The 27,138-nt window shown below is 52.9% G+C and overlaps 1 protein-coding gene across 10 annotated transcripts in view; it reads right to left on the bottom strand.

Annotated features, from left to right (window-relative positions):
* Positions 1-27,138, bottom strand: part of GRAMD1B (GRAM domain containing 1B) — a 260,632-nt gene that overhangs the window by 11,374 nt on the left and 222,120 nt on the right. For 9 of the 10 annotated variants that reach the window (XM_043901578.1, XM_043901604.1, XM_043901525.1 and 6 more), the window contains 13 exons: positions 21,109-21,193; positions 20,450-20,553; positions 18,676-18,771; positions 17,042-17,122; positions 13,350-13,465; positions 11,470-11,626; positions 10,055-10,244; positions 7,677-7,820; positions 6,603-6,721; positions 6,247-6,389; positions 4,039-4,142; positions 3,034-3,237; positions 1,581-1,671 (listed from right to left, as the gene is read on the bottom strand). In XM_043901578.1, coding sequence (XP_043757513.1) covers positions 1,581-1,671; positions 3,034-3,237; positions 4,039-4,142; positions 6,247-6,389; positions 6,603-6,721; positions 7,677-7,820; positions 10,055-10,244; positions 11,470-11,626; positions 13,350-13,465; positions 17,042-17,122; positions 18,676-18,771; positions 20,450-20,553; positions 21,109-21,193 — 1,634 coding nt within the window. Of the gene's footprint in view, positions 1-1,580; positions 1,672-3,033; positions 3,238-4,038; positions 4,143-6,246; positions 6,390-6,602; positions 6,722-7,676; positions 7,821-10,054; positions 10,245-11,469; positions 11,627-13,349; positions 13,466-17,041; positions 17,123-18,675; positions 18,772-20,449; positions 20,554-21,108; positions 21,194-24,290; positions 25,915-27,138 lie in introns of those variants that run through there. The other variant, XM_043901569.1, reaches the window with a different exon arrangement.

The following is a 27,138-nucleotide window of genomic DNA, read 5'->3' as shown; positions in this document are numbered from 1 at the left end:
GACAAATGAGTCAGCAACTGCAGCCTAAACTCCCCCTCTAGGCTCCAGGTCCACACTGACAACTATCTATCTGTCACGTCCATTTGGACAACCTCAGAAACACGGGACTGATAGCACCTTCGGCAACATCTTTTCACTAAGTTCCAGGTTTCTGTCCATGACACAACCCTCACGGGCATGTGGACCCGAAAGTCCTCATGCTTCGCTACATAACCAGGTGGTACAAGCCTTAACCTCTGGGCCCTCTCAGCCCCCGGGGCCCTCATCTCAGCCCTACCAGCCCCTCTTCTCTGAGATCACTGCCATCTACTCCACTGGCCTCCCTGCCTCCCATCTGTTCTTGTCTATTCTATACACAATGCTGCCATCAGGGTGATTTTTTTGAAAGTGCAAATCCAGCCCTGTCAGTCCAGGGCTTCTTTCCCAGTTTCCTGGTGGGCAGAGCTGTGTGCCTGCTTCCATGCTTCTGAAAACGCCTCAGTGAAGGCATGACGGCTGGGCGTGGGGTGGGCGTCAAAGAGCAGGACAGGGCTGCGGACAGGCTGCCTAGTGCCCAGTGCACACCTGAGAGGCCAGCATCTGGGCAGCTCCCGAGTCCCCAGCTCCCTCCGCCGTGCCCCCACATCCCCCAGCACAGCCCCAGGCAGGAAGGCCCAGGCTGTCAGGCGGTGGTCCAACCAAGAGGGGGAGCGGTCGGCATGCAGCAGCCTAAGTTGCTCCTGCCCAGGGTGGACGAAAGTCCTCAGAGCAGGCTCTGGGCTGACACTTCAGAGCGCTGTGTCCCCCCACTTTGTGAGTTAGTTACTCAGTCATGCCTGACTCTTTGCGACCCCACGGACTGTAAGCGCCAGGCTCCTCTGTCCATGGGATCTCCCAGGAGTGGGTAGCCATTCCCTTCTCCAGGGGATCTTCCCTACACAGGGATCAAACCCAGGTCTCCTGCACTGCAGGCAGATTCTTTACCATCTGAGCCCCCAGGGAAGCCCTCCCACCTTACATCCTCATTTCTCTCAATGAACTTCCTGTGCAAGTTACTGAGTCCACAGTTTTATAGCTTATGGCAATGATTATACATTGCTTACAATAAAATAAGCGCGCACTTCTCCTGGACTCCAGTCATCGATTGTGTCTGGCCAGCCAGTCAAAGGGTGGGCCCGTAAGTGCACACTCCCAACGCCTAGCACAGAGCAGACACTCAGAACACCTATCACAAACAAAAGAATGGGCTCCTAAAATGTCTGTAGCATCTCTGTATTAGCATTTATCCGACACTGCAGTAAGCATCAATTCCTGCCCGTCTGACCCACTTGAAATTGAGTTCCTGTCATGGATGCTGTAAGCAGCGTTTTCTTCTGAGTCCTGAAGGCCTAGCACACAGTTAGCACTGAATAAAACAGAAAAAAGCAGCAAAGAGGCAAGAAGTGACAGAGCAACCGATCTGGAGAGAGACCAGAGGCGAAGGCAAAAACCAGGGCAGCAGCGGGGGTGTCTGGACGCCTGAGGAAGACAGATGGGGAGGAGGGGGCAGGCAAGAAAGGAAGGGGTGGGGGCGGGGCTGGGGGAGAGCTGGAGTCCCTTACACACAGCTGATAACCAGCAGCAGCTTGGACACGCTCTGCAGGTGGAAACCATTGGGGCTGTCCTCGGGGATGTGCCGCGTCTGCGTGGAACCTGTGGGGAGAAGGAAGAGGCCGTCATCACGTGGTCCGCGAGCCCGCCACCAGCCGACACGAGGCCGGTCCTGCACAAAGCTGTCCATGATGCTGCTGTCTTGGAAACCATGTGCTTCGTGGATAGCCCTTAGCCCTCTGAAACTAGAAGGGAAGTGACTGAACGGCTGAGAAAACCACCTGACTCCTGTAGCTGGGACCTGCAGATGCAGGACAAACAGACCTGCAGCTGTGGAAGGCAAGCAGCACTGGGCTGGGCCAGAGGCAGCTTTCAGCACTGGCTTTATCCCCAACCGGCCACGTGATGCTGAGAAAGTCACGTGAATGCTGAGGGTCAGTTTATTCAAATAAGTTAGTCAGAAGTCCTGTATGTAAAACACACGAATAAGATGGGAGTGTTCCAGCTGAAGCCGGTCGAGGGACCCAGAAGGCTGACACCCTCCTCCTTCCCCTGCCTCTTCTCCTGCCCCAACCAGCTCAGATCAACACCCCAATATCCGGGGAGGGGGAAGCAGAGCACAGTCTGAAAGACCCCCGCTGCAGGTTTCCATGACTGAGCAAAGACAGGAGGGTGTGAACAGCTCCATGGGAGGAGGGAGACACCTTGGGAGGAGGGAGACACCTTGGGAGGAGGGGGCCACCTTGGACCCCCAGGCCTTTGTGTTACGAGGTAACCATGGGAGGAGGGGGACACCTTGGGACGAGGGGGCCACCTTGGACCCCCAGGCCTTTGTGTTACGAGGTAACCATGGGAGGAGGGGGACACCTTGGGACGAGGGGGCCACCTTGGACCCCAAGGCCTTTGTGTTATGAGATAACACTGGGGTCTGAGCTTTAGCTTCTCCCGGAGCCTTTCCTGAGAACTTGGAAGCTTCAGGCTCAAGCTCATTCAGGAGCCATGGAGCTCAGGGAACATGGAGGCAAAAACTCAAAGACACTTTTTGTTCAACAGAGCACGTACAGGGGTACAGGAGGGGCTGGGGAGCTAAAGGGCAAAAGGAAATAGCAGAGCAGGGGTCCCCAACCTCTGAGATCTAATGCCTGATGATCTGAGATGGAGCTGATGTAATAACAGTAGAAATAAAGTGCACAATAAATGTAATGAGCTTGAATCATTCTGAAACCACTCCACCCTCCACCCCAGTCCATGGAAAAATTGTCTTCCACGAAACTGGTCCCTGGTACCAAAAAGGTTGAAGACCACTGCAATACAGCATCCCGAGCCTCAGACTTCATGAGTCGTGAGCCAGGCATACCCAGTCCATCCCAGGCTGCAAGGTGAGTGTGCACATGTGCCTGGTACAGGCGGGGAGCTCTGCCCACAGCCCCGAAACATCCACCCCTGCCCCCACCTGGCACGCACCGGCCACGTGTTTGATCCTGTGGCCCACGTCCTCATCAGTGGGCGTGGTGACGGGGCTCATCACCTCCTCCAGGTGTGGTACCCGCAGGTGGGCATGGGGCCGTTTTCTCCTCCGCACCGTCGGGGGCTTGCTGGCCTTCTCTTTGGGAGACTGTCTGTGCATCTCCGCCAGGTAGGCGCTCTCTGTCTTGGTCAGCTCACTCTCTGTCAGGGTCAAAAGACCGCGTAAGAGGCCACATGCCCTTGCCTCCAACCTAACATACTGCCCTCCGGAGCAGCTCTGTCCACTCCTAGCTGAATGTCCTCCAAAAGTACCATGTTCCCATGCCAGACTCTGGGGTGTTGCCTGGAAGGCGGGGGTCCCTCAGGGATGCCCCTGAGCCCTAGAAAGTTCTCTTGGGACCCAGCCCAGCCCAAAGCCCTCTTTCTGGGTCACTCAACAGTGTGTAGGCAAAGGCTTCCAACACACCCTCACACATGCAACTCCGGGCGCGTCACACTTCCCAGTGGATGCCTTCGATGGCTATTTCCTCCTCATAACAGTATTACCACCAGTGCGTCTACATCTCAGGCTCATTCTGGGGGCGTTTCACGGATCCTTTCAATTGTGGTTTAGTCGCTAAGTTGTGTGCGACTCTTCTGTGACCCCATGGACTACAGCCCTTCAGGCTCCTTTGTCCATGGGATTTCCCAGGCAAGAATACCAAAGTGGCTTGTCATTTTCTCCTCCAGGGTATCTTCCTGACCAAGGGATCGAACCCATGTCTCCTGCATTGGCAGGTGGATTCTTTACCACTGCGCCACCAGGGAAGCCCACCCGTCACAATTATAATCTCATAAAGGCTGCAGTCACAGTCTCTTGAACATGCACATGTTCACATACATGGACCCATTTCTGGGCAGACTCAGGGGCCCCGTGAAGCCCCCCTCCCCCCCGCCCCCGCCTCCCACTCCCTGAACGGGGACAGAGGGACGGTTCACCCAGCAGCATCAGCAGGTGCTCACCCAGGTGGCGGAAGTAGTCCTCCAGCCCACTCCAGAAGTTCTTCTCGATGAACGTTTTCACCAGCCCCCAGGGCTGTTTCCGATAGCGCAGCTCCGTGGAGACCCTGAGGAGCAAGCCAGAACTAAGATCAGCCCCTTCCTGGGTGGACCTTCCTCTGCTGGGAACAGGAAACTTCAGGTTTAAGGTCAAAGCAGCCTCACGCTGCCCTTTACAGGTTTGCATCCATGACATCATGTGATTTCCCTGGGCATCCCGGGAGGCAGGTGAAGCTAGTGGGGTTATCCTTATTTTAGGGATGGGAAAACTGAGTCTGAGAATTTGTAAGCGGACCAAAGATTAACATGAAGGGCCCTGACTCCCAGCTCAGAGCTCTCCCGTGATGCCATGGGGCCTCCTCCTGGGAGGGCCCAGGGCCCTTCTCTCTGTCTCCAGAGACTTCGAGCCCAAGGCAGAGTCTTGGGCTTCATGCCTTCCACCTTTAAGAGTTTCATTGGCTGCCACCTGCCTCCTGCTTTCCATCTCCCCAGCACTTTGCCAGCTCCTGCTCTGCCCGTGGGCCTCTTGCCGCCTGGTCTCCTGAAGCATCAGCTCCTGCTCAGCCGCTGCTCTGCCCCCCTGAAGGTTCACTCTTATTGCCGACACTCCCCACATCTAAGGCTGCCGGCTCTGCCCTCACGAGGAAGAAGGGACTCCACCCAGTCCGATGTGTGCACGCCCATGGCCCCTCACCCCGCTCCCAGCAACCACTTCCTGGACTAAGGGTGGGCTCTGTGGGGGTCTAGCTGGACAAGCAGCTACCTCCAAGGGAGCTGGGCAGAAAGGACATCCAGGTGGATGACCCTCCAAGGAATCTGGAAGTGAGGAACACAGACCCTGCAGGAGAGGGAGAGAGGGGCGAGAGGGAGAGAGGGGCGAGAGGGAGAGAGGGGCCAGAGGGAGGAGAAGGAAGGGACAGGGTGGGGAGAGGGAGGAAAAAAGGAGAAGGAAGGAAGGAGAGAAGGGAGAAGAGAGGGAGGGAAAAGAGAAGAGTGGGATGGGAGGGGCTGCTCTCACAGAAGCCAAAAAGGATTTTTCTTTTTTAATTAGAAGACGAGAAAGATTCAGACCCTTTTCTGAGGTGTGGGCATTCATTTAATCTTCCTGACTCCCCAAAGACCCCTCTGCAGCCTTTTACCAAACTCCTATTCTATTTGAATGACAAGAGTGAATTTCTGCTCCTTAAAAAGATTTTGGTCTAAGATACAGGTACACGACCCAGTTATTCTCAGATGGGTGTGTGTCTTGGCTTTTCAATCCAACTACAAGCTTCTTAAAATGTCAGAGTCTAAATTTTTTCCATCCTCGAAACGCACATCACAGTGCCCCAGACAGCCATAAACAGCATCGGGCTAATCATTCAATCAAAACCTTCTAACTCTGCTGTGTGCAGGCCCCATCCTGGGTGCTGGGAATAGAGTGATGGGTGGGCTGCTGCTGGCCTGGATGGCTGCCCATCAGGAAGATGCCTGGAAACTCAAAATATGCCCAGCATTCAGCAGGACAGGAAGGGCAGAGATTCGCTTCTCTGAGACCTGGGTTTCAGTGCTTTTGACTCTTGGAAAAGTTACTCATCTTGTAATGACCCTCAGTTTTCTTACCTGAAAAGTGAGGACAAACTCACCTCCTTGGGTTACTCTGAAGAATCTAGTTCATGGAGGTCAAGTAACTACACAATACTTATAAACTGTAAACAACCACTAAATAGCAGTGGTTCTGACACTTTTACTAAAGAGAGACACAGAGACTTCCCTGGTGGCCCAGTGGCCAAGACTCTTCCCTCTCAGTACAAGGGCCCGGGTTTGATCCCTGGTCAGGGAACTAGATCCCACATGCTGCACTTAAGAAAAGATCTTGCCTGCCACAGCTAATGATGGTGCATGATGCAACTAAGGCCTGGTGCAGCCAAATAAATATTTTAAAACAAAAGAGAGAGAGATACACAGCGGGGTTGAAGGAAACATGTGGTGGAGAAGTATGAGTTGTCAGGTTGGGGGAAGGGCGTGGGGTGGGTCTTGAAGTATTCAGAGAAAAGACAGAATAAAGAATGAGCTCGCAGCCAACACACCCTGCCTCCCTCCTCCTCAGGAGCACATCAGTGCTGTCTGATGCAGGGTCCCCCAGGTGCACCAGGGGCTTGCTCTGAACCTGCCCACCCGCAGAGACAGCACCTGAGTCGACTCTTGTTGCGGGCCACGCGGGTGAGAGTGTAGCGGTTGATGGTGTAGAAGTAGTCGTGATATGGCACGTCGTGCGTGAGGACCTCGGCGTCGATCACGTAGCACTCGCTCTCCTGGCTCGCCTTGTACATGGTCTACGGGGAAGAAGGGGCGGGGGGCTGGTGCTGAAGAGGAGCAAGATGGGACAGACCCCTCCTTCCCAACAACCTCCCCCAGCCCACTCCTGATCTGAACGGGGACCCAGGTCCGAGGCTGAACATCACTCGGGCCCAGACATTCATCCTGATGTCTCTTTCCCGAATCCTTTACAGCAGGACAGAGGCCATCCCCGCCCGACCTCAGCTCACCTGTGTCTCCCTGACGGTGGCAGTTTTGGGAGCCAGAGGGTTGGTAAGGGTGATGGTGTAAAGGATCACTCGGCTCTGGTTTCCATTCTCCTCCTTCTTCCACGGATGGAAGATGATATCTGAGGGGAGAGGGGAGCCGGGGGATGAGGGAGGGAAAAAGGCCTGCTGTTCCCACCTCTCAGTGTCTCCCTCCAGTGACCTTCTCTCGGCTGCACTGCTTGCCGACTGGCATCCCCCAAAGGAAGTCAAAGGGCCGGGGGAGGAGGCAGAGAGGAGGGGGCGTCCGAGCAGAAAGAGGCTCATTGTAGACTGGCCGAGGACCTACACAGGCTCCGGAATGCGGATTGTTCTGGGCTAGGGCAGGAGGTCCTGGGGGCCACCTACGGGGGTGCTGGCAACACTGGAGCTACTGTGATGGGGGCCTGGGATCCTTGGGAAGAAGCCCTCTCCTCTGAGGCGCGACCTCCCATTGCCCTCGGCACGCCCCTCCTCCTGGCAGAGGGCTGCGCCGGTGCCCAAGGGCTCCTCCACAGGCTCGGACGCTGAGCAGCCTTACTGGTCCCCGGGGTGCGGCAGCACAGGAGCAAGGAGATTCCGAGGTTTGAATCCTGGCTGGGCCTCTTCTCAGCTGCATGATCTTGGGCAGGTAACAGGGGTCTGAGTTCCAGGCCCCTCCCTGGTATCATGGCAACCACAATACCAGCACCCAGGGCAGACTGGAGGATTGAATGAGACAACACAGGGTCACGTGCCCGGTGGACGGCATGTGCCAACCAGGACATGGTAGCTGCTTCTCTCGGCTAGGTGGTGAGCCCTGGGGGTTCCTGTTCGCCGCTGAGCCTTTGGGGTCTGACACTGAAGGTCCGGGTGCAGAGGACGAGTACAGCCACAGTGGCGTGGGGAGGGGCAGCTGGCAGGGCCCCGGGGAGCTCCAGAACCGCGTGCAGACAGAGAGGGGGCACCCTGGGCCATCAGGTGGCCGGGAAAAGGAGGGCACATGGGAGGGGAGGAGAGGAAAGCAGAGCAGACAGGGAGGGAAGGGGTGGGGGCACCAGCCCGGGGAGGCGGACGGACCTGAGAAGCGTCGCTGCTCCATGAAGTCCCGCTGGAAGGGTGAGTCGGTGAACAGGAGGTCATAGAGCTTGTCCACGCTGAAGTTGAAGACTTCGTTCACGTACTGCCGGCCACTCAAGTCCTCGTAGAAGGCCTGCACCTCCCCTGCACAGACAGGATGAGGAGGGTAGGCAGGGAAGGTGAGGGACACCCCAGGGACACCCCCAGGGCACTTATGTCTCTGTGGCTAATATGGGAATAGCCACCAAGGCTCAAAGGAGCCTCGGATGGGGCGGGGAAGCCCTGGCTCCACTGTTTGTGGCTTCGTGTCAATCAGCCTCCTTCCTCGGCCGGCGTGCGCACTGGATGCCAATGGGCCTAGCCCAACGGGACTCTAGTTGCGTCACATTCACTCATCGTTTACAAAGAGCTCATGAATCCACTACTTGCCCTTACACTTTCAAGCCTTCCAAATTAAAGTGGTCTTTTAGACTAAAGTTTAAATATAATATAAATGACTACTCCCTGGGCCTGCTGGTCGGAACCCAGAGGATCAGTTATCAACTGTCTGTAAGTTAAACCACAAGTGACAGCAAATGTCATCACCGCCCAGGGCACAGGTGTGTCCAGGGATGCTGATGAGTCTGTTTATATAAAAAAGCTTCTAGGTTGGACTACAGGGCGGAGATCTGTGATGCGTGAGGTCTGCTCTCCTTCCATAAAGCAGTCTCTACCCCCATGACGCCAATAAATTTAATTTTCTACAGGAAGAAAGTTTCAGAGTACAGGTGTGTGCATGCTCAGTCATGTCTGACTCTGCAATCCCATGTAGATAGAGACTATAGCCAGCCAGGCTCTTCTGTCTGTGGGACTTCCCAGGCAAGAATACTGGAGTGGGTTGCCACTTCCTCCTCCAGGGGATCTTCCCGACCCAGGGACTGAACCCACGTATACTGCATAGGCAGGCGGATTCTTTACCGCTGAGCCATGCAGGAAGCCCCTCAGAGCACAGGAGAGTTGCTCAAACCTCAGCACTCCTCCTCAGCCCTCAGCACCGCACAGGCCCTCATCGAGGGACCCGAAAGGGCTGGAGTCTGATCTCAAGCAGGACGCTGACCTTTCTGGCATCCCTGTGACCCGGAGAAGTTCAGGGCATCCTGGAGGGTCCGTGCCCACGACTGTGCAGGATGAGGACTGTGGGGCCCAGTTGGGAGGGACACTCCCTTCTCAGTTTACAAGGGTGGCGCCCCTGTTATCACACAGCGGCCACCAGTGCAGCCCGAGACGGCAGTGGCAAGCCAACCACAGGTGAGATACTGCTACAGGTGACTCACAGGAGAGAGTGTCCACGGACGGGTAAGTGAGCACCGCTGGCACAGCCTCACGTCAGACCCCGCCACCAACTCACAGTGCTTGTCAACCACACTCATGAACACTGAGCATCTGGCCTCTCGCCCTGGAATGTAAGAGGCAGCGTGTTCCTGGGCGAGGGTGAGATGCAAACCCTCTGCAGGAGGGAAGTAAGAAGCCACCTACTTAGAAACGTCAGAGAAGCACCATCTCCACAGTCTTATCTGACGGCAACAGACTAGGTCTGATACCCTCATGCTGGAGTCAAAGCAAGTGTCTATTAAAACCTAACTATTTTCCAGGGGTTTCCCTGGTGGTTCAGGTAATAAAGAATCCGCCTGCCAATGCAGGAGGTGCTGGTTTGATCCCTGGGTCCGGAAGAACCCCTGGAGGAGGAAATGGCAACCCACTCCAGTATTCTTGCCTGGGAAATCCCACGGACAGAGGAGACTGGGGGGCTACAGTCCACAGGGTCGCAAAAGAGTCGGTCATGACTGAGTGACTAACTTTCTCCATTGAGAGTGTTTTTTTTCAAGGCTGCCACCAAATCCCACAGTCAGCTCCTATGGTTGATCAGCTCTTCCTGTTTGAACGCTTTCTATTCTTAGTCTCTGGGAAAACAAGCTCTTAGGTCACGGCTGCTGCTTCTCCATCTCTTTGTTGGTCGGACACGACTTAGTGACTAAACAACAACGACGAATTTCCAGGGGCAGAGGGCTGGTAGTTTGCTGGTGGCACAAGCACGGATGGGCAGAGCTGCAGGGAAGCCAGTGCCCACGTGCAGTGAAAAGACTAAAGGGCCAGGATAAAGCACTACCTGCTGAGCAAAGACAGACAAACACGAAACGACAAGGATCCTACAGTGAGTTCCCCCCAAAAAGGGATATTTGCTAATAACAAGAGGATCTTTTTTAAAAAAGAGCTGTTACCCACCCACCCTTCCGCCGGAAAGTCAGACTGACTCCCGTCTCCAATATGGCAACATCTGTTAAGCCTTCAAAATGTCTGGAGAGAGGGAGGGCCACTCCGCCCCCACTGTGGACGCCCACCTTCGTCGTGGGTGTCAGAAGAGTCACTGAGCTCGGTGGGGATGTCCTCGTTGTCGTTGAAGTCCAGCGAAGGGGAGTTCACGGGCGCAATGATCTCAATCTTCTCCCCGATGATGTTGTCGATGGTGAGCTCCTTCTCCAGGGACCCATCGCCCTCCAGCACCTCCTCCTCCAGGGGCAGGCCGTCAAACTGGGGTGGAGACAGAGAAGTCAGCCTGGTTTCCTTGCCAGGGGGAAGTCAAAGAGCTGGCCAAGGGGGCCTGCACGTTCAGAATGCTGGGGAACCGGGGTGTGGGGGACAGGGTTCTCCCCAGTTCTGCTGTGGAAGACAGAACCCAGCAGGAGGCCCTGTCCTTCTTCTGACCCCAAGCCCCACATGTGGGCACAGCCAGATCCTTTAGTCCAGCTCCTCTTCCGGGCCCAGGCCTCTACCATCCTATCACCACGTGAGCCTGTTCCACTACTGCCCTGTTTCCTGAGAGGTTCAAAAGGCTTCTTAAGCACTATTTGATTCATTCTCCCTTTAGCCCTGGGAGGGAACAGGTACACCTCTTTACATGTTAAAGTTAACCTCAGGGACTTTCCTGGTGTGCCAGTGTTAAGAATCTGCCTTCTACTGCAGAGAATGTGGGTTCAATCCCTGGTCAGGATACTAAGCTACCACATGCCTCCTTGGAGCACCTAAGCCCACACGCTGAAACGAGAGAGCTCCCACGCCACAACTACAGAGCCTGTAGGCTACAACAAAGACCAGTGCAAAAGAAAAAAAAAACTTAGACACAATAACTTAAAAAAACAAGTTAACTTCAAAGACAGAAAATGGAAACTAGGCATCGAATGGATGTTTTCATTCTAAGGCCAAGTGGTCTGACTCCTAAACCACTAGAACACAAGGCTCCCTTTTCTGGGAACCCTTTCTTCTACCTGCCAACTCACACCCGGACATTTCCTTCATCCATCTTCTACTCGCTCCATTACCAAGTCCCAGAGGACAGACTCCTTCCACATTGCTATGTCTTTTGCAAAGTCAGCAAAGCAGGAAGGTGAACTTGAGTGTCCATACCAGGGGCTCCATCAAGATTTACGGAATGAATGAGCAGAGAGCAGTATTGCAGTCCTGTACTCATGACTTTGACTTTAGATCAAGGCAGTGAAAAGAAGACCGGGAATAGTTCTCCACCAGCGGGCTGATCATGGCAGGCCACCAAGGGCAAAGCTATACAATGGACTTGAAATGATTCTCATCTGCTCAGAGGCCAAACAAAATCTGGTACCGCCGCACTGAGAACCCAGCTCTGGATTCTACACTCATTTATGTGGAACCCCTCTGCATAAGCTAACCATGGTATAACCAGCCTCCCCTCTGCCTGCTCCCCGGGCTGGGGTGGCAGCAAGGCGGGGCTCCCTGCCCGTACCGAGACGGGGGCCTCACTGCTCCCCGTGGACGTCAGGGTGCTGTTGGTGATGGATTTCTTGGGCAGCTGTGGACTGGCATCCGGCTTGGTCTCTATGCTGCTTTTGGACGAGCTGTCGTTCACTTCATTTTCCTCTACGGGGATCTCTTCACAGTAGCTGTAAAGAGAGACAACATGCACCTATGTTAACCTTGGTGACCAAGACGGCCAGCTCATGACAAACTCACACTCCTAAAACTATACGGGCTTGTCTGTTTCTCTGCTGTGTCCATGACCTTCCTCTAGCCACTACTTGCCTCTGAACTGCCCTTCTAAAACCTCCTTCTCACCTTAGCCCTCCTTCCCATGGTAAAATCTCCATCCGCAAATTCACCTTTTCCAGGCATTCTCTTAAATACGACCATTATTTGTCTTAAAATTCCTTTTTTTGCCCATTGGCATCCCATCCCACCCCAACCTGACCATCTTAATCAAACATCTGTGCTCTGAGCATACATGTGACTTCCCATAGTGACTAGGACAGGACTCTGAACGAGTGCCCTTTGCTGGTGCTGCCCAGATTCTGGATCATAAGTAGCAAACTTCTCTGCATCACACACTGAGGAAAAACCCTCCTTGAGATAAAGGCGGGCACCCTTCTGCGGACAGGTATGCCATTGTAGCTTCTCCCAAGGGAGAGGCCATCATCACGGTTCTCATCGGCATCCAACCTCTACACGTTACCGCATCTGGATGCGTTACAACTCTGTGTAAATCATGATATGCATTTTAGAGACAATCAAGGAGATACAGAGTGAAGTGATGATACTCTTCAGTGTGTGAAGCGGTGCCTGAGCGCAGGCCTAGGCACTGCACATCTGATGCTCTTTCCTTGCGGTCTATTCCTCTATGCCTCTGACACGACCACCACACCTCTCCCTCAGGCCTGCCTGCACCGCTCTAACCCATCAACAGCATGTGGTACAGCGATAGCCCCCTCTCTTCACAACATCCTTCCCTTGGCTTCCAGGACACCAAACTCTGCGAGCATCCTCCCACCTCACTGGATGTTCTTTTGTGACTTCTTTTGCTGCCTCTTTCCCAGGCCCAGTCCCTGAGCTGCTTCTTATGTTAATTCAGTCACCTGGTGATATCAGCCACTAATTAACCTCCGAGGTTATGGCCCGAGCCCAGACCTCCCCACAGTCACACACATAAATACCCACGTGACACCTCCACATGGCTAACAGTCATCCCAAACTCAACTTGCCTAACATCAAGCTCCCAATTTTCCCTCACAGCTGCTCTGCTTCTAGTATTGTCCATCTCAGATCAGAACAACTCTATCCTTCCAGATGGTGGATCCTTAAAGCCACTTGTGGGTCCTTTCTGACTCATCAGCAAATCCTCCAAAATATGTCTGGCTCTATCTTCCAAATATACTCAGAAACTAACCACTTACTGCTGTTTCTACAGCTACCCTCCTGGTCCAAACCACCATCACCTCTCATCTACAGGATCTAAATTATTCAGCAGCCTCTTAGCCAGTCTGCCCTGGTTCCCCTTCAGTCTATCTTCAACCCAGGAGCCACAGTGATGTTAAAATGTTAAGTCAGGTCTCATCAATTATCTATTTGAAGCCTTCCCTGGCTTCTCATCCTCCTCTCAGGAAATCATGCTGGCCCAGTGGCCCTCAGACTCCAGCCTGACCTCCCACTTCCCACCTGGCCTTGGCTGGCTGGCCCAGCCACCCACTTCCTCCGTCTGGGAGGGGCTTCCCACAGCCCCCTCCCGGGTGCCCCCCTCGCCTCCCTCAGGGCCTGACTTAGATGCCCTTCTCTGGCCATCCTCGCCCCTCTGGAAAGGCTCCCCGCAGGCAGCCGGCCCCCTGCCTCGCTCACCCCATCGTGTTGAAGTCGTCATCGGGGGGCACGTAGTCCTCGTCGTCGCTGGTCAGGCCCAGCTCGTTCCCGTAGCACTGGTGGACGAAGTGCCAGAGCTCCTTGGGGCACAGCGGCTGAGGGGACAGCGGCGAGGCTCGGGCCCGCTCTCCTCAGGGGCCCTGAGGTCAGCTGGACCCCCTCGGGGGACGAGAGGCCAAACTCCACCCTCCCTGGCTGGATAAGTGGAGAGCGGCAGCTCCATGACAATCCCACCCCTGCCGCGCCCTCTGCTCCAGGTCTCAGTTTTCCCCCTAAGAACACAGCTTTTAGCAAAGCCAGGAAATTTGACCTGTTCCCTCAACTCAGGTCTGCATAGCAGGACCGATGGGCCCTTGGACTGCCTGCCTCCTGCTCCTGCAGGTGAAGCCCGGCATTAAGCAGCATAAACCAAGGTACTCTGGGGCCAAAATGATCACAGAGCTTTTGAGCTGGACTCATAATGAGTCACCTTTGAGTCAGTCTCCCCGACTCAGCAGGAATCTCCTGATAGTAACAGTGGCCTCACAGGCCCCAATGGATCAGATCCAGGAATGAGGTGTGACACCTCCAAGGTGGCCCATTCCTCAGCTGGGCAGTTCCTGTGCTTAGAAAGAAGCTGACATTCTCACAGCTTCAGGGGCCTCAAAGGTCACTGTATCCAACTCTCACTTCACTGCCTGTGATTTATCCTTAATCACAATCAGTTCGCCTACAGGTCTATGTAATAGTTCCATATATAGTTTTTCTCATTTCACTGGATGTCTACATACTCTTCTCAAAAGCACTGTCCTAAGAAAGGTTAAATCTCACTGAGGTTCAGAGTTTCAGGCAAGAGGCAACAGAATGTCAAAGAATGAAGGTCAAAGGTGGAGACCATGGATGAGTCCTGGGTTGGGGGGAGGGAGAGACATTGGGAAGGATACATATGTGAAAAAGAGAAATGTTAAGAAAAACAGAAGCAGTAAAAAATGTTCCCACCAATAGACCTGATAAGGAATTTGAGCTTTCTTTTGATGCCACCCTTCTAAGGTATGGGCTTCCCTCATAGCTCAGTAGGTGAAGAATCCACCTGCAATGCAGGAGACCCAGGTTCAGTTCCTGGGTTGGGAAGATCCCCTGGAGAAGGAAATGGTAACCAACTCCAGTATTCTTGCCTGGAGAATCCCATGGACAAAGAAGCCTGGAAGGTTACAGTCCGTGGGGTCACAAGAGTCGGACACGACTTAGTAACTAAACCACCACCAGTTTTAAGGTACAGTTTAAGAAGCAGGCAGCGGGCAGGATGCCACGAGCCAGGGTTTCAGGTTTCCAGTGGAGAAATGCTCAGAATAGCAGAGTCGGAGTTCTCTCTGAGCCAGCAAGATCCAGGGTGTGTGTGTGTGTGTGTGTGTGTGTGTGTGTGTGTGTGTGTGTGTGTGTGTGTGTGTGTGTGTGTGTGTGTGTGTGTGTGTGTGTGTGTGTGTGTGTGTGTGTGTGTGTGTGTGTGTGTGTGTGTGTGTGTGTGTGTGTGTGTGTGTGTGTGTGTGTGTGTGTGTGTGTGTGTGTGTGTGTGTGTGTGTGTGTGTGTGTGTGTGTGGTGTGGTGTGTGTGTGTGTGTGTGTGTGTGTGTGTGTGTGTGTGTCGGGGGGCAGCTCTCAGTGTTCGCTCTCCCGATCCCAGAGGATCTCCCGATCCCAGAGGAAGGCATTTGCTTCTCCTGTATCTGGACCTCCTCCCTCCAGCTGTCATGGACACCATCCGCCATGCCCGGGACACATCTGCCTCGCTGCGGGACCATGCCCTCCCCTTCCTCACAGATCGCCTTCTCCACGCAGCCTTCCCCACACAGCCTTCCCTGCCTGAGTCCACCAGGCTCCACTCGTCTGACCACAGCCGGGACAGGCACAGTTGGCAGACTCTGCACATCAGGCGGAATTCTTGATTATTTTGTGAGAGTTTTTGCAAACCATATGGATGACCCTGTCTTAGAAATGACAGTGGTTGTGAGCTGAAAACTCAAACCTGCCAGTGGAGACCCAAACGCATTATCATTTTGCCACTATCTGTGGCTGATAAAGGTTGATGATCAACCCCAGTTATCAGGATTTACACGAGGGCTACAGACTTTCAGGTTAGAAGAAGCTCTAAATAACACATCTGTTCAATTTCCTTTAGATGATGGTAAGTTTGGGCTAGAGTCAAGGTAGATACACACATTATACCTAACTATATACATGTCATATATATAATTGGAATTATTATATAATCATATAACTTCCCCCCTAAGTCTCTTTCTCTGGCAGGGAGGCTGTTTCTTAACCCCCCACTTTGGCATCTGCATGGGAATTCTCTATCACCTTCAGCCATGTCTCCTTCATCTGCATCTCCCACAAAGTCCCCTTCACTCAGGTGGTCAACTGGTGGCTGTATTAACTCTACTTTCCTACTTTCTGTATTTTTTAAAAAAGGCTTATTTTATTGAAGTATAGTTGACTCATAATATTGTGTTAATTTCCGCTGTTCAGCAAAGTGATTCACATATACATATATATCAATATATTCTTTTTCATATTCTTTTCCGGTTTGGTTTATCAGAGGATATTCAATAGAGTTCCCTGTGCTATAGAGTAGGACCTTGTTGTTGATCCATTCTATATATATGATACTTTGCATTTGCTAATCATAAACTCCCAATCCTATTTTCTGTGTTTTCATGTTCTGACATCTAAGGCCTTGCTGACTGCGGAGGGCCTGCCCCTTGCAGGATTAGCTAATTTCTACAGATAAAAATCACCCCACGAGGAAAAACACCTTTTCTAGGTAAAGCCTCCAAGCCAAAGCCCACACCCCCAAGGACCTCCCTTTTCTAGCTCTTACATTCCAGGCCAGTTCTCTCTTGCACTAATTATCCCTGGACGGTCTCTCTGGAGAGAAGTCTCTCTATCCTGAAGCCTGATGAAACATTCAAACTAGCCCGTCCTAAACCTGCTTAGGCTTCCCAGGTGGCTCGGCTGTAAAGAATCCACCTGCCAATGCAGGAGATGCACATTCGATCCCTGGATCAAGACGATCCCCTGGAAAGGGAAGTGGCAAACCACTCCAAGATTCTTGCCTGGGAAACTCCATGGACAGAGGGGCCTGGTGGGCTACAGTCCATGGGGTTGCAAAAGAGTCAGATACAACTGGGCGACTAAGCAACAGCAACACTCATTCGTTCCTGTGAAATGAAGGCTCTTACTCTGCTGTCCCCTCGCTCTCTCTGCCTCCTGACTAACCTGGAGCTTCCTGTAAGGTATGCTGGGCCTCCGCTCGAGAGATCTGTGAGTATAAAAACCTCTTCCTCATGACAGTTATTCCTGTGTCTGTGTGTTTTACCACGCCTGGCTGAAACAAACCCCAGTACATTTTAAAACAGCAGAACTGAGTGTCCTAAGTCAACAGGGCCTCGCTCCAGGCAGCCAGGAGGCTGTTCACTTAAAAGGACATGCTACTCTCAGCACCTGAGTCACCAGCAGCGGAGAACGCGTTATTGCATACCTGGAGGAATTCCAGAACCAGGGGGAAGCAGGGGCTTCCTAGGAGTAGGGCAACGCTGCAGCAAGAGCAGTCACCTCAGTGGCCCCCACCAAGCGGCAGGGACATTCTAGTGCGTGTGCATCCTGAGGCCGAGGAAGGAGCCGGGCAGGACTTACCTTTTCCAGGAGGGCATTCTGCCAGAGCCGGAACATCATCATGTACGTCCTATCCCGGGCCCCGAACGAAGTGAAAAAGTGCTGGATTGAAAGAGAAAATGGCAAGAAATGTCTGTGAAGACTTACAAAATAATGGATGGAGACATGGGACTCCTTCCTTTAAAAAAGCTACTGAGGGATCTTCCTGGTGGTCCAGTGGTTAAGACTTCATGCTTCCAACACAGGGGATGTGGGTTTGATTCCTGGTCAGGGAACTAAGATCCCACATGCTGCGTGACATGGCCAAAAATTTAAAAAAAAAAAAAAAAAAGAAAATGTTTAAAAGCTACTTATTCCATCCTCTACTGCACCCATGAGGACAGCACAGGGCTCTGCAGTGAAAGGGGTCAGCTTGCTGAGCTACCCACTGTCTTCAAGTCCTTTGCCATGGCCCAGGCACCCGAGACCTCTGAGTCACCCACTGTCTCTGAGTCCTTCAATGTTCATCCAACCCTGCCCAGTGCTTCTCTTTCTGGTTTGAAGTTTCCACCTCCATAAAAAGCTTCCTTTGCCTCCGTACATAGACTGGTAAGCGGTGAGCTGGGAACCAGCCCAATGGAAGGAGAAGGTAAACCCACTAGTCACTCTTTGATTCATTAATTCAGCAAACACTTGAATATCAGTGTGTGCCCTCTTCTACATGAACATACACTAATGCATGTGCAAACACTTTTCTACATATTTTGAGCTCAATAACAAAACAGAAAGAAACTGCTGCTCTCAAGAAGCCTGCACATTTGTGGGGGTCTTTTATAATATGCGGGAAGAATGAGACAGAAAACCAGATTTTACTGAAGACATTCTAGGTGCTTCACAAATACTACTTCATTTAAACCACACTAAAACCTTGGAAAATAAACACAACTGCTAATATTCAATAAAGAGAAATAGGGTGGTGATGGTAGGTGATCCCTGTAATCACAAAGCTGCTTCATGCTAGAAGCAGAACTTGAAGCAAAGACTATCGGACCTTGAGGTCTCAGGGGGCTTGATCCTGAGGTGCCTGAGCCAAAGGGCATTGTAGACCTGTGTTCAGTCCATCTTTAGCCCTGAAAGTATCAGTCTTCAGGGCCTGGGTAAAGGTCAAAGATCACAGTGCTTTCTCCACTCTAGCTTTTATCTACCACATCTTCCCCATGGCAACAATATAGACAATCTGTTTCCTATCAGACTCCTCACTTCTTTTGATGAGCTGTCCTGATACATAATGACACAACTTAACGTTGTTTAGACTTTTACAATTTAGTGTTTTCAAATGAGGGAGGTCATTCCAAGATTCTGACAAATAGGCATCACTGGCTCCATTTCACACATAAGAAAACTGAGACTCAGGTTACATAATGTACCTACAGCCACAGGGCTCTATTTCAGGTGTTCTGGCTCTAAGTTCAATGTCCTGGCACTCCACTCTCATGACCCTGCTAGACTCTAAGCACCTGCCCACCAGAGAGGTGGTTTCCACAACCCACATCACTTTACCACTTCTCACCCTAATCCTACCGGCCTCTTCATTAATGCAACTGAAGGGTAGGAAGCCAGAAGTATGGGGACTAGGGTTTGGGGGAGTATTAAGTCCAAGGTCAGACCCTACTTACCTTTTCTGAGTCAGTGCAAACTTGGATGGCGTTGGGGATGAGGCGAGCTGTCTTTTCTTTAGTCATGGAGCAGATGTCTTTCAAACGCACAGTCAGCTGGCATCCACACAGAGACAGAGAAGGGAAACAAGCAAGAGGCAGCATTAATAGAGTCAGGTGAAGCGTGTTCTCCAGGCACCAGTTCACACAGAGGAAGTAGACCACAGGCTATGTGCTTCTCAACTGCTACAGAACTTCCTCAGAGATCACTTGGTTGAGTCCCTTATTTCAGAGGCTGTAGAGCAAGCCTCATTGGAAGCTCAAGGGTTTCTTGATTCTTGGTCCAGGGAGCTTGCTTTCTCATTTGTATACAGCCTGATAAACATGCACAGATCACATCACCATCTGCCACTTACAGAAACACAGAACCCTGGCGTTGGATGGGACCTTACAGTCACCTGTCTAGTCATCATTTCTCACTTTATTTTGTAAGACTAGGAAACAGGCAAATGAAGAATAAAGGACTAGCTTAAAATTGCACGGCTAACTGGTTGCAGAACCTAGAGAGTACAAGCCAGTTCTGCCGAGTTGCAAGGTCAAGGTTCCTCTGACTCTACTATTCTGCTTCTGTGGTGGTGAAGAGGAATTCATGGGGCCTGGACTCCATCTGAGGCCTGTCCGTGCCGATCGTGCTCAGCCACCTCTCCGGTGGACTCTGAACTCCCTGCTTAATGCCTGTGGGAACGACAATGGAAGGATGAGACCCCCTCCAGACAGGGGAACCTCAAAGATCGTATCCAGGTTACTCATCATCTAAGAGAAAACAGACACTAATCACCCCTGCCTCTGGACAGTATCTATCGGCACGTAACCACAGGCTGATAGGTTACTAACTGGTTGGAATGTAACCATGAGCTTATTGATTATTAACTGTTTGAACACATAACACGTGAATGATGGGGTTATTGTAGTTGTATTTACCCTTCCTTTGTTTATGTAAGTTTCAAGGAATTTGGGGTGGTGGGTTTGGACACGTATGCATGGGGTATAAAAGATTTTCACAAATGCTGGTCGGGGTCCTTGGCTAAGAGGAGACTCTGCCTTGGGCCCGCCAGTGTAATAAACTGCACTCCACTATCTGCATTGTCCTTCTGAGTGAGTTTGTTTACCGGAGAGCGTGGCTATGACAGTGGTGGTGGTGGTTTAGTCACTCAGTCATGCCCAACTCTTGTGACCCCATGGACTGTATAGCCTGCCAGGCTCCTCCATCCGTGGGACTTCCCAGGCAAGAATACTGGAGTGGGTTGTCATTTCCTTCTCTTGGGGATCTTTCCTATCCAGGGATCAAATCCACGTTTCTTGTATTTCAGGTGTATTTTTTTTTTTTTAACCACTGAGCCACCAGGGAAGCACAAATATTTACCTGCACTTGCCCAAATTCAAATGGTCTTCACACTCTCTACCATACCCAAGAAGGAGGGGAGAGGGGAAGGCATGGTAGAGAAACCTATCCTTCAAGACTCCAGCACGTGCTTTTGTGAATTATGCAAAGGCTTGTGTAGAGCACGAAGTCAATCAAAGAACAAAAGTGGAGGCCGCTTCCTCAGCCACAGCCCAGGGGACAGCCTCGGGGAGCAAGTCTCAAGTTTGTTTGTTTGTTTGTTTTCTTTATTTAGTTTTTGGCCATGCAGCTAGTGGGAGCTTAGTTCCCTGACCAGGGATCGAACCCATGCACCCCAGCAATGGAGGCTCGGAGTCCTAACCACTGGACCACCAGGGAAGCCCCAATGTTTACCAGAGTTTCCCAGCGGAAGATGTTGCTGTAGAAGCAGATCCAGTTTTCGGAGAGGTAGAGTCGGCCCTGAAGAAGAATGTCTCTTTGGAGTGCACACGAGTAGTCTGCAGCAGAATGGGGGATGGAGCTCAGGGACTGGGAGCCTTCTCAGTAAACCGCTACAATTAAACAAGGCACTGCCCTCGCCCCCCACCCCCGTGCCCTGCCCCCCCTCCCCCGCACCCCACCCCCCCAGCCCCAGGGAGCCCAGCTGCCCACCACAGACGAGGTGTGAGAGATACCAGCCTAGTGGCCCAGGGGGTCCCTAGGAGCTCCAGTTGGGAACTTGAAGGGTGTGAAACACCCTACTGCCTGGAGGCAGAGGCATGGATGAGACCGCAGAGGAAGCAAGAACATTAGAGGCAGAAAGGCCAATACAATTCAGCTAATGCCACTTCCCCTCCGGTCCCCCGCTGGGCCATCTGCAGACACAAGAGTGGCAGCTCTGGAGGCCATCACACACATGGGGCTCAGCCCTAAGCCCCCATCACTGGGTCAGCACTCTGGATGTTTCCTCTCCCGGTTCCCAGACAGACGCTCTCACTTGGGAGCCCTCTAGTCAGAGAAGCAGCCTTCCTTCCTTCCTTCCTGCCCCCACACACCCAGGTCACCCCGCTCACCAACAATGAGGCGCTCCGTGTCTGGAAGTTGCTTAAAGAGCTTTCTGAAGTCTTCATTTCTCTGCTTGTACGTGGGGCTTAACACCTGAGTGACAATGGCCAAGGTTAGTGGGATGCTGCTAGGTTCATGGGCTGGGGAGGAAGGTGCAGGAGGAGAGCCTGCTTGCATATTTCAAGGCAAAGCTGAGGTTCCAGTTAAGGCAGAGACCCCAGGAGGCCAGGCTAGGCAAAGGGGGCTCAGTGTGGAAAAACATGGTGGAGAGAATTTGAAGCTGCCAAGGGCTTTGTACCCAGTGTTACCCAGTGTCCATCAGTGAGAAAATGTCAACCCTACTAAGCAGGGCTCACATAACCATATCCCAAGTGGAGAAAGGAAGAGGGGGACTGCTCCGGGCTATTGCTGTCCTGCCTTCTGCCAGCAGGAAGCACCAGCTGACAGTGAAGCAGGGGCCCAAGGGGACCCCCGATCCCCACAGCAGGACCCAGGATACATGATGGTGCCCAGTGCAGCTCTCAGAAGCTGTCATCATGAGTAATATAAGCACTTGGCTGTGTCTGAAATTTACGACAGAAGAAAAAAAAAAATCACAAAACGTAAGACCAGTACAATGTTATGTCAATTATATTGCAATAAAACTGGTGTGGGGAGGGGCAGAATTGGCCTGGGTTTTTAAAAACCCATACAACTAGTACAGATAAAAGCACACAAATAGAGAATTAAAAGCCTAACTGGCAACTTGAGGTACTCAAACTTCATTTGCTCGCCATCGTTTACAAGACTATCTAATCCAACTCTTTTACGTTACCATCAAGGAAACCAAGCGCAGACAGCGGTTCCTGCCCAAGGTCCCCTGGCTGCTCAGGAGCCAATCTCTGGATCCCTGGTTCCGAGCTCACCTCCCGCCACCACCTGAGCTGCCAGACATCCCTGCATCCACCAACCTTTTTGGTGCCTCAATGCAAACTCCTAATGATATACTGCCTGGGCGAATCCTTCTAGGAAATCCCATAAACCAGTTGATCAGACAGGAATTCTGCTCTTTCCAAGCTTACAATCGTGTGCCCGTAGATGAAAGGAACCCAAGGATGATACACGAAGACAAGCGCACAACCCGGGAAGGGTCAGGTATCATGATACAGACCATCTGAACTCCACTCAGGTGACCTGTTGACCTACTATGTCAGGAGCACGTACAGGTAGGCAGACCGTCCCAGTATCGCTGACGGACGCATCTTGGCCATGTACGCTTTCTCACCCACTTCCCTGGGAATCCACTAGCTGTGGCAACAATGGAGTGAGCTTCACAGCTAGTTTTTTTGGCTTTTTTGCAGAACTAACAGCCTGTAGCCAGGCCACCCTGGCAGCAGGTTCTGACTACCTCCAGCTGACCACCTGTGCCAGAGAGAAGAGGAGGATTTTAGGAAGCTGGAGGAGAGAACAGCACGACTTCAGTTTGGGAAGGTTTTCCACGTGAGAGAAGACAGTGCTTTCAACCACTTTGCCCATAGTTCATTTGAAATTTAAACTTCTGTTTTGGCTCATTATTAAAATGAGTTGTATTTCCAGGGGGATCCTCTGTTACTTTCCCCAAAGTAATGACATGCTGTAGAATCCCAAACTTCCAAGAATCAGGATCACTCACTGGGAGGGAAAGTCTGGAAGCCAGCCTGCCCCGTGACTTCGACAGCTAGAAAAGACCTCAGAAGACAACACTCCTCTGACCTACATGTTAGTTTCAAAACTATACAGAGATATCCAACCTCAGTGTGAGGCTCCCTGGCCTCACAGAACAAGAGTCCACACGTTGAAAACCCTTGCCTGACCACCTGTCTAGAAGTTCCTGACCGACCTCATGGAGCTAACACGGAGTGAGGAATGACCACGCATCAAGCACTGTCCTAAGCCCTTTCACATCTTTTCGTCTGACTACAGGGTCGTTTTTATTATCCCATTTTAGACTCAAGGAAACTGAGGCACAGAGTTTAAGCAACTTGCCCGAGGCACATGGTTACAAACGCGAGGGTAACCATGTTATTAGCATAGTGTGGTCCACAGCTCCTGGTCTGAGCCGTCACTCAGCACGGGCTTGGGGTCCTTGAGCCAAGAAGGGAGCCACCGGGAAGCCCCAACAGAGAACAACCTCTTGGTGATGAGATAGTAACTTATGTGGAGGTCCCCACTAGCCTTCCATGCCTGCAAGTGGATCCTTTTTTGGGGGGTATAGTTTCAATTTTGCAAGTTCCAGAAATTTTACGTACAACAATGTGAACCTACTTAACACTACTGCAATATACATTTAGAAATACCTAAGATGGTAAACTTTGTGTTACATGTATTTTACCACAATTTATTTGTGTGTGTGTGTGTTTTTGCCACACCGTGAAGCCTGCAGGATCTCAGTCCTGACCAGGGATCCAACCTGGAGCCCTGGCAGTGAAAGCACTGTCTCTAACCACTGGACTGCCAGGGAACACTCACAATTAAAAAAAAAAAAAAAAAAAACTAAAGTCAGTCTTTATATTTACAAAGTTCCAATACAGCCTGAGGATGAGCCTACCAGGTGGCCCCAAATCCCCCTCAGTTGAAACTGAACATCAGACATGCAGTTACCCCAGCCTGGAAGTCCTCCCGTTTCTAACGCTCTCTCCACGATGCTCTGTCACCCCTGCTTCTTTCACATCCAGTGAGGACTCAGATATCAACAGAGATGCAGGTGCAGGGAGCCGGGCCCTAATCTCCAAACCAGAGGCAAATTGAGGGAGACACCCTCTCCCCTCCTCTCCTCAAACACAGCCCTGGCTGTCAGGAGGGGAGGGCCCATCCAGCCCTGATCTTGGAGGTCAGCCAGTTCTGCGAGGGCTTCCTGGGGTGTAGGAACCCCTTAACCCAGGCCTGCAAATCAGTGGCCTGATCCGAGCAGGCTGCCAGCGTGGAAGGCAGGCCAGCTAGCCTCCCAGGGTCTAAAGTACAGAGATATTAGTTGGCTGCCACCAGCTACCTTACTGACGTGGGAGACGATGACCCACTCTCCCTGGCATCCTTGTGCCCTTAAAGCCATCTCCTTCCACAGAAGGAGAAGCAAGGCTCATGCATTTTCATTTTAAATGGCCAAAGAATTTTGGTCCAAGGATTGTCAAACCCGGGGCCCCCAGAGCACAGAGAAGCGAGGACATGCACTCACGGCGGGGATCTCCTCAGACCCGGGCCGGCAGCAGAATTCTGCACCGGCAGGTCCCTCCGTCAGCTTCTCCAGGTGCTGCTGCAAAGGCTGGCTGTCCTGCTCCAGCAGGAGGCTCCAGAGGACCCCCGATTCCGTCAGAGATTCCATCGCTCCCACAGGCTACCTCCCCACGGAACGCTGATCCTCGAGCTCAGATCCCTCACCGTGCCCCCAGGATGCAGTCAGTCTCGCCCGGGCTGGACGTGGACGGGCGGCTTCGGGCTCCTCGGCAGAGGGTCTGTGTGACCCTCGATACCTCCTTGGCTCCCCTTGAGCCTGGTTCCCAGCGCCAAGCTTCACAGCGGGGCGGGTGTGGTCAGCATGGTTCTCGGGACAGGCCCGGGGCCGGGCTCTGTTTCACCCCACTTGGCTCCCAGTGCGGCAGGTCTCTGGGCTGAGGGTGACCCAGAGGGGACGTGATGAAGCCCCTTCTCCAGGTCGTGTGGACAGCTGCTCCGAGCGGCCAGGACGCAGACGACGGGGCAGGTGCACGGGGCCGCCGGGGGCCCGCCCTGCCGCGGCTCACTCACAGCCTGGTGGCTCGTGGCAGGTCTCAAGCTCCCAGGAGGACGGATGCCCAACGCCCCAGCGCCGTCTGGCCGGTCCCACAAGGCAGCCTGTTCGACATGCAATCGCTCCCCTGGGCGGGCGCTGGTGGCTATGACTCACGGTCCTCACCCAGGCAGCGTGGCCACCGCTGGCCAAGGCACCGGGGCCTGCTCCCACCCCTACCCGTACACACCCCCCTTTCCTCCCAGGCCGAGCTCCTCTCGGCTGACCAGCAAACAACTTCTTTGTTAAGAGTCATCCGTGGCAGGAGGGAGGGGGGCGGCTGGGCGGGTGAGCGGGCAGGGCCAGAGCCCTACACATGCCTCAAGTTACAGGACCTGGGTGACGGTACCGGCCAACGTCCTGCAGTAACCCCCGGCCGAGCCTGGCCTCCCCAGCAGATGTTTCCTGCAATGGAAAGTAGCTGGCCAAGGCTCCGAGTGGGGGAAGGGCCAGGAGGAGGTACCAGGGGCACTGCTGTTATGCTGAAATCTAAAATTGAAGACGCAAAACAGCCAGGGACTTCTTGGAGACACACTCGGCCCTCACTGATCCATCCATCCACTGACCTCCCCAGAGTAGCAGCAGGAGGCTGAAAGTTGAACTCATCCCATTTCAGAGGTGCAGGTGGGGAGAAGTTGAGGTCAGCAGTTTCCAGGTCCGTCTGAGACATCTCCTTCCTTCCCGGGGACGCTGTCCTGCCTCCAGTTCTAGCAGGATGGGGATCAAGGCCAGGATGAGGATTCCCAGACAGCCGCTCAGACCTTGGCGGCCAAGGAGCCATGCTCTGAGCAGAGAGACTGGGCCAGGTCAAAAGGAGCAGGGAAGCTGAGATCTTTGGTGAGGACGGGAGCCAGGCTGATGGGAACAAGGAGGCCTCCAGAAAGAGAAGCTGGGGGCAGAGGTCAGACAGCACTGGGGCCGGGAAGGTTGGATTCCCAGGAAACGTTAGAACTTTAAGACAAACTGGGCACCTTCCTCGACCTTCCCAGCTACGTCCACCTTGCCAGGAGGGTCTCCAGGCTGCACACGATGGAGAACGTTGCCTTTCTCCTATTTGGAGCAGTAACACTCAGACCTGACTGTACTTAAAAATGATCTAAGAAATGTATGCAAGATACAGATTCTTGCCTCTAGATCCTCAAATTCTGATTCAGAGGAACTTGGCGTCTCCCAGTTATATGGTGCTGGAGGAAGCAGAGGAAGATTCTGAGTCCTTTCCAGGACTTGTGTTCCTATCTGTCTCTGTCCACACCCCGGATGCAGCCACCACCTCCACCCATCATATCACAGAGACTACCACTGTCTCCAGGAACATGCTACGCCTCAAACGATCTCCTCCAGCACTCAGTAGGGTGAATTTCAAGTATCAGCTGCTCAATACCTATTTACCAAATGAACGCGTTCCTTACACACCTCTGACACTGTCCCTGTTGACATGGCATCTCGTGTGCACACATCCTTACACGTCCTGACTCCTATAGGCATGGCACCCCAGCGCCTAGTCTATGCCAACACTCTTCAAGCCACATATCCTAGCTTCTCTCCACGCTATCATCAGCAGTGGGACAGGAGAACCCAGCAATTCCACTTCACAGGGTGATGGGAATGCCCCTCTCCTGGGCCACCCCAGATCCGACGATCTCAGTAACCAGGACCCATGAGGGCTGAATCCTGGAAACACTTGAGTATCTCTGGAGCCAGATGAGGGGATGACTGGGCTCCAGCGGGGTGACTCGGGGACAGGACACACCCAGAAAGATAAGCCCTGGGACCCTTTGTCTCCTACACCCCCCCCGCACAACTGCCACGGGGAGAGGCTCTGCCAGCTTCCAGCCTGAGGAGAGGGAAGTGACCTGGGCTAAACATTAACTCGACGGCAAACACTGGGAGCTGGGACAAAGTGGTACCCGCTCCCTGGGCAGAGCAGCAGGAGGGAGAGGGTGGAGGAGCCCAGGAGAAAAACAGATGGATTTTGGTAGAATGTTGGCCTCAGCGAGGAAGAAAGCCAATAAAGACCCTCAGAGGAAACGCTGGACTTTCAACCAAATCCAGGTAGGGAGGAGCCGGATGTGGGCTACGGGGCAGTGGCGATGGGGGAGGTGACTGAGCAAAGGAAGGAGGGGGAGGGCGAAGGTGTAACAGAGACACAGAGGAGCAGGACTGGGAGAGGTCTCAGCTGGAGACGGGTCACTCCACAGAGTCAAGACGGCTGCTGGGGATGCGGGGGTCAGTGGGCAGATAACAGTGGGGAGATGAA

Source organism: Cervus elaphus, chromosome 1, assembly GCF_910594005.1.
Source record: "Cervus elaphus chromosome 1, mCerEla1.1, whole genome shotgun sequence".
NCBI classification, from domain to species: Eukaryota; Metazoa; Chordata; class Mammalia; order Artiodactyla; family Cervidae; genus Cervus; species Cervus elaphus.
Note: the sequence above shows the minus strand (reverse complement) of the source record. Positions and strands in the feature narration are given on the sequence as shown.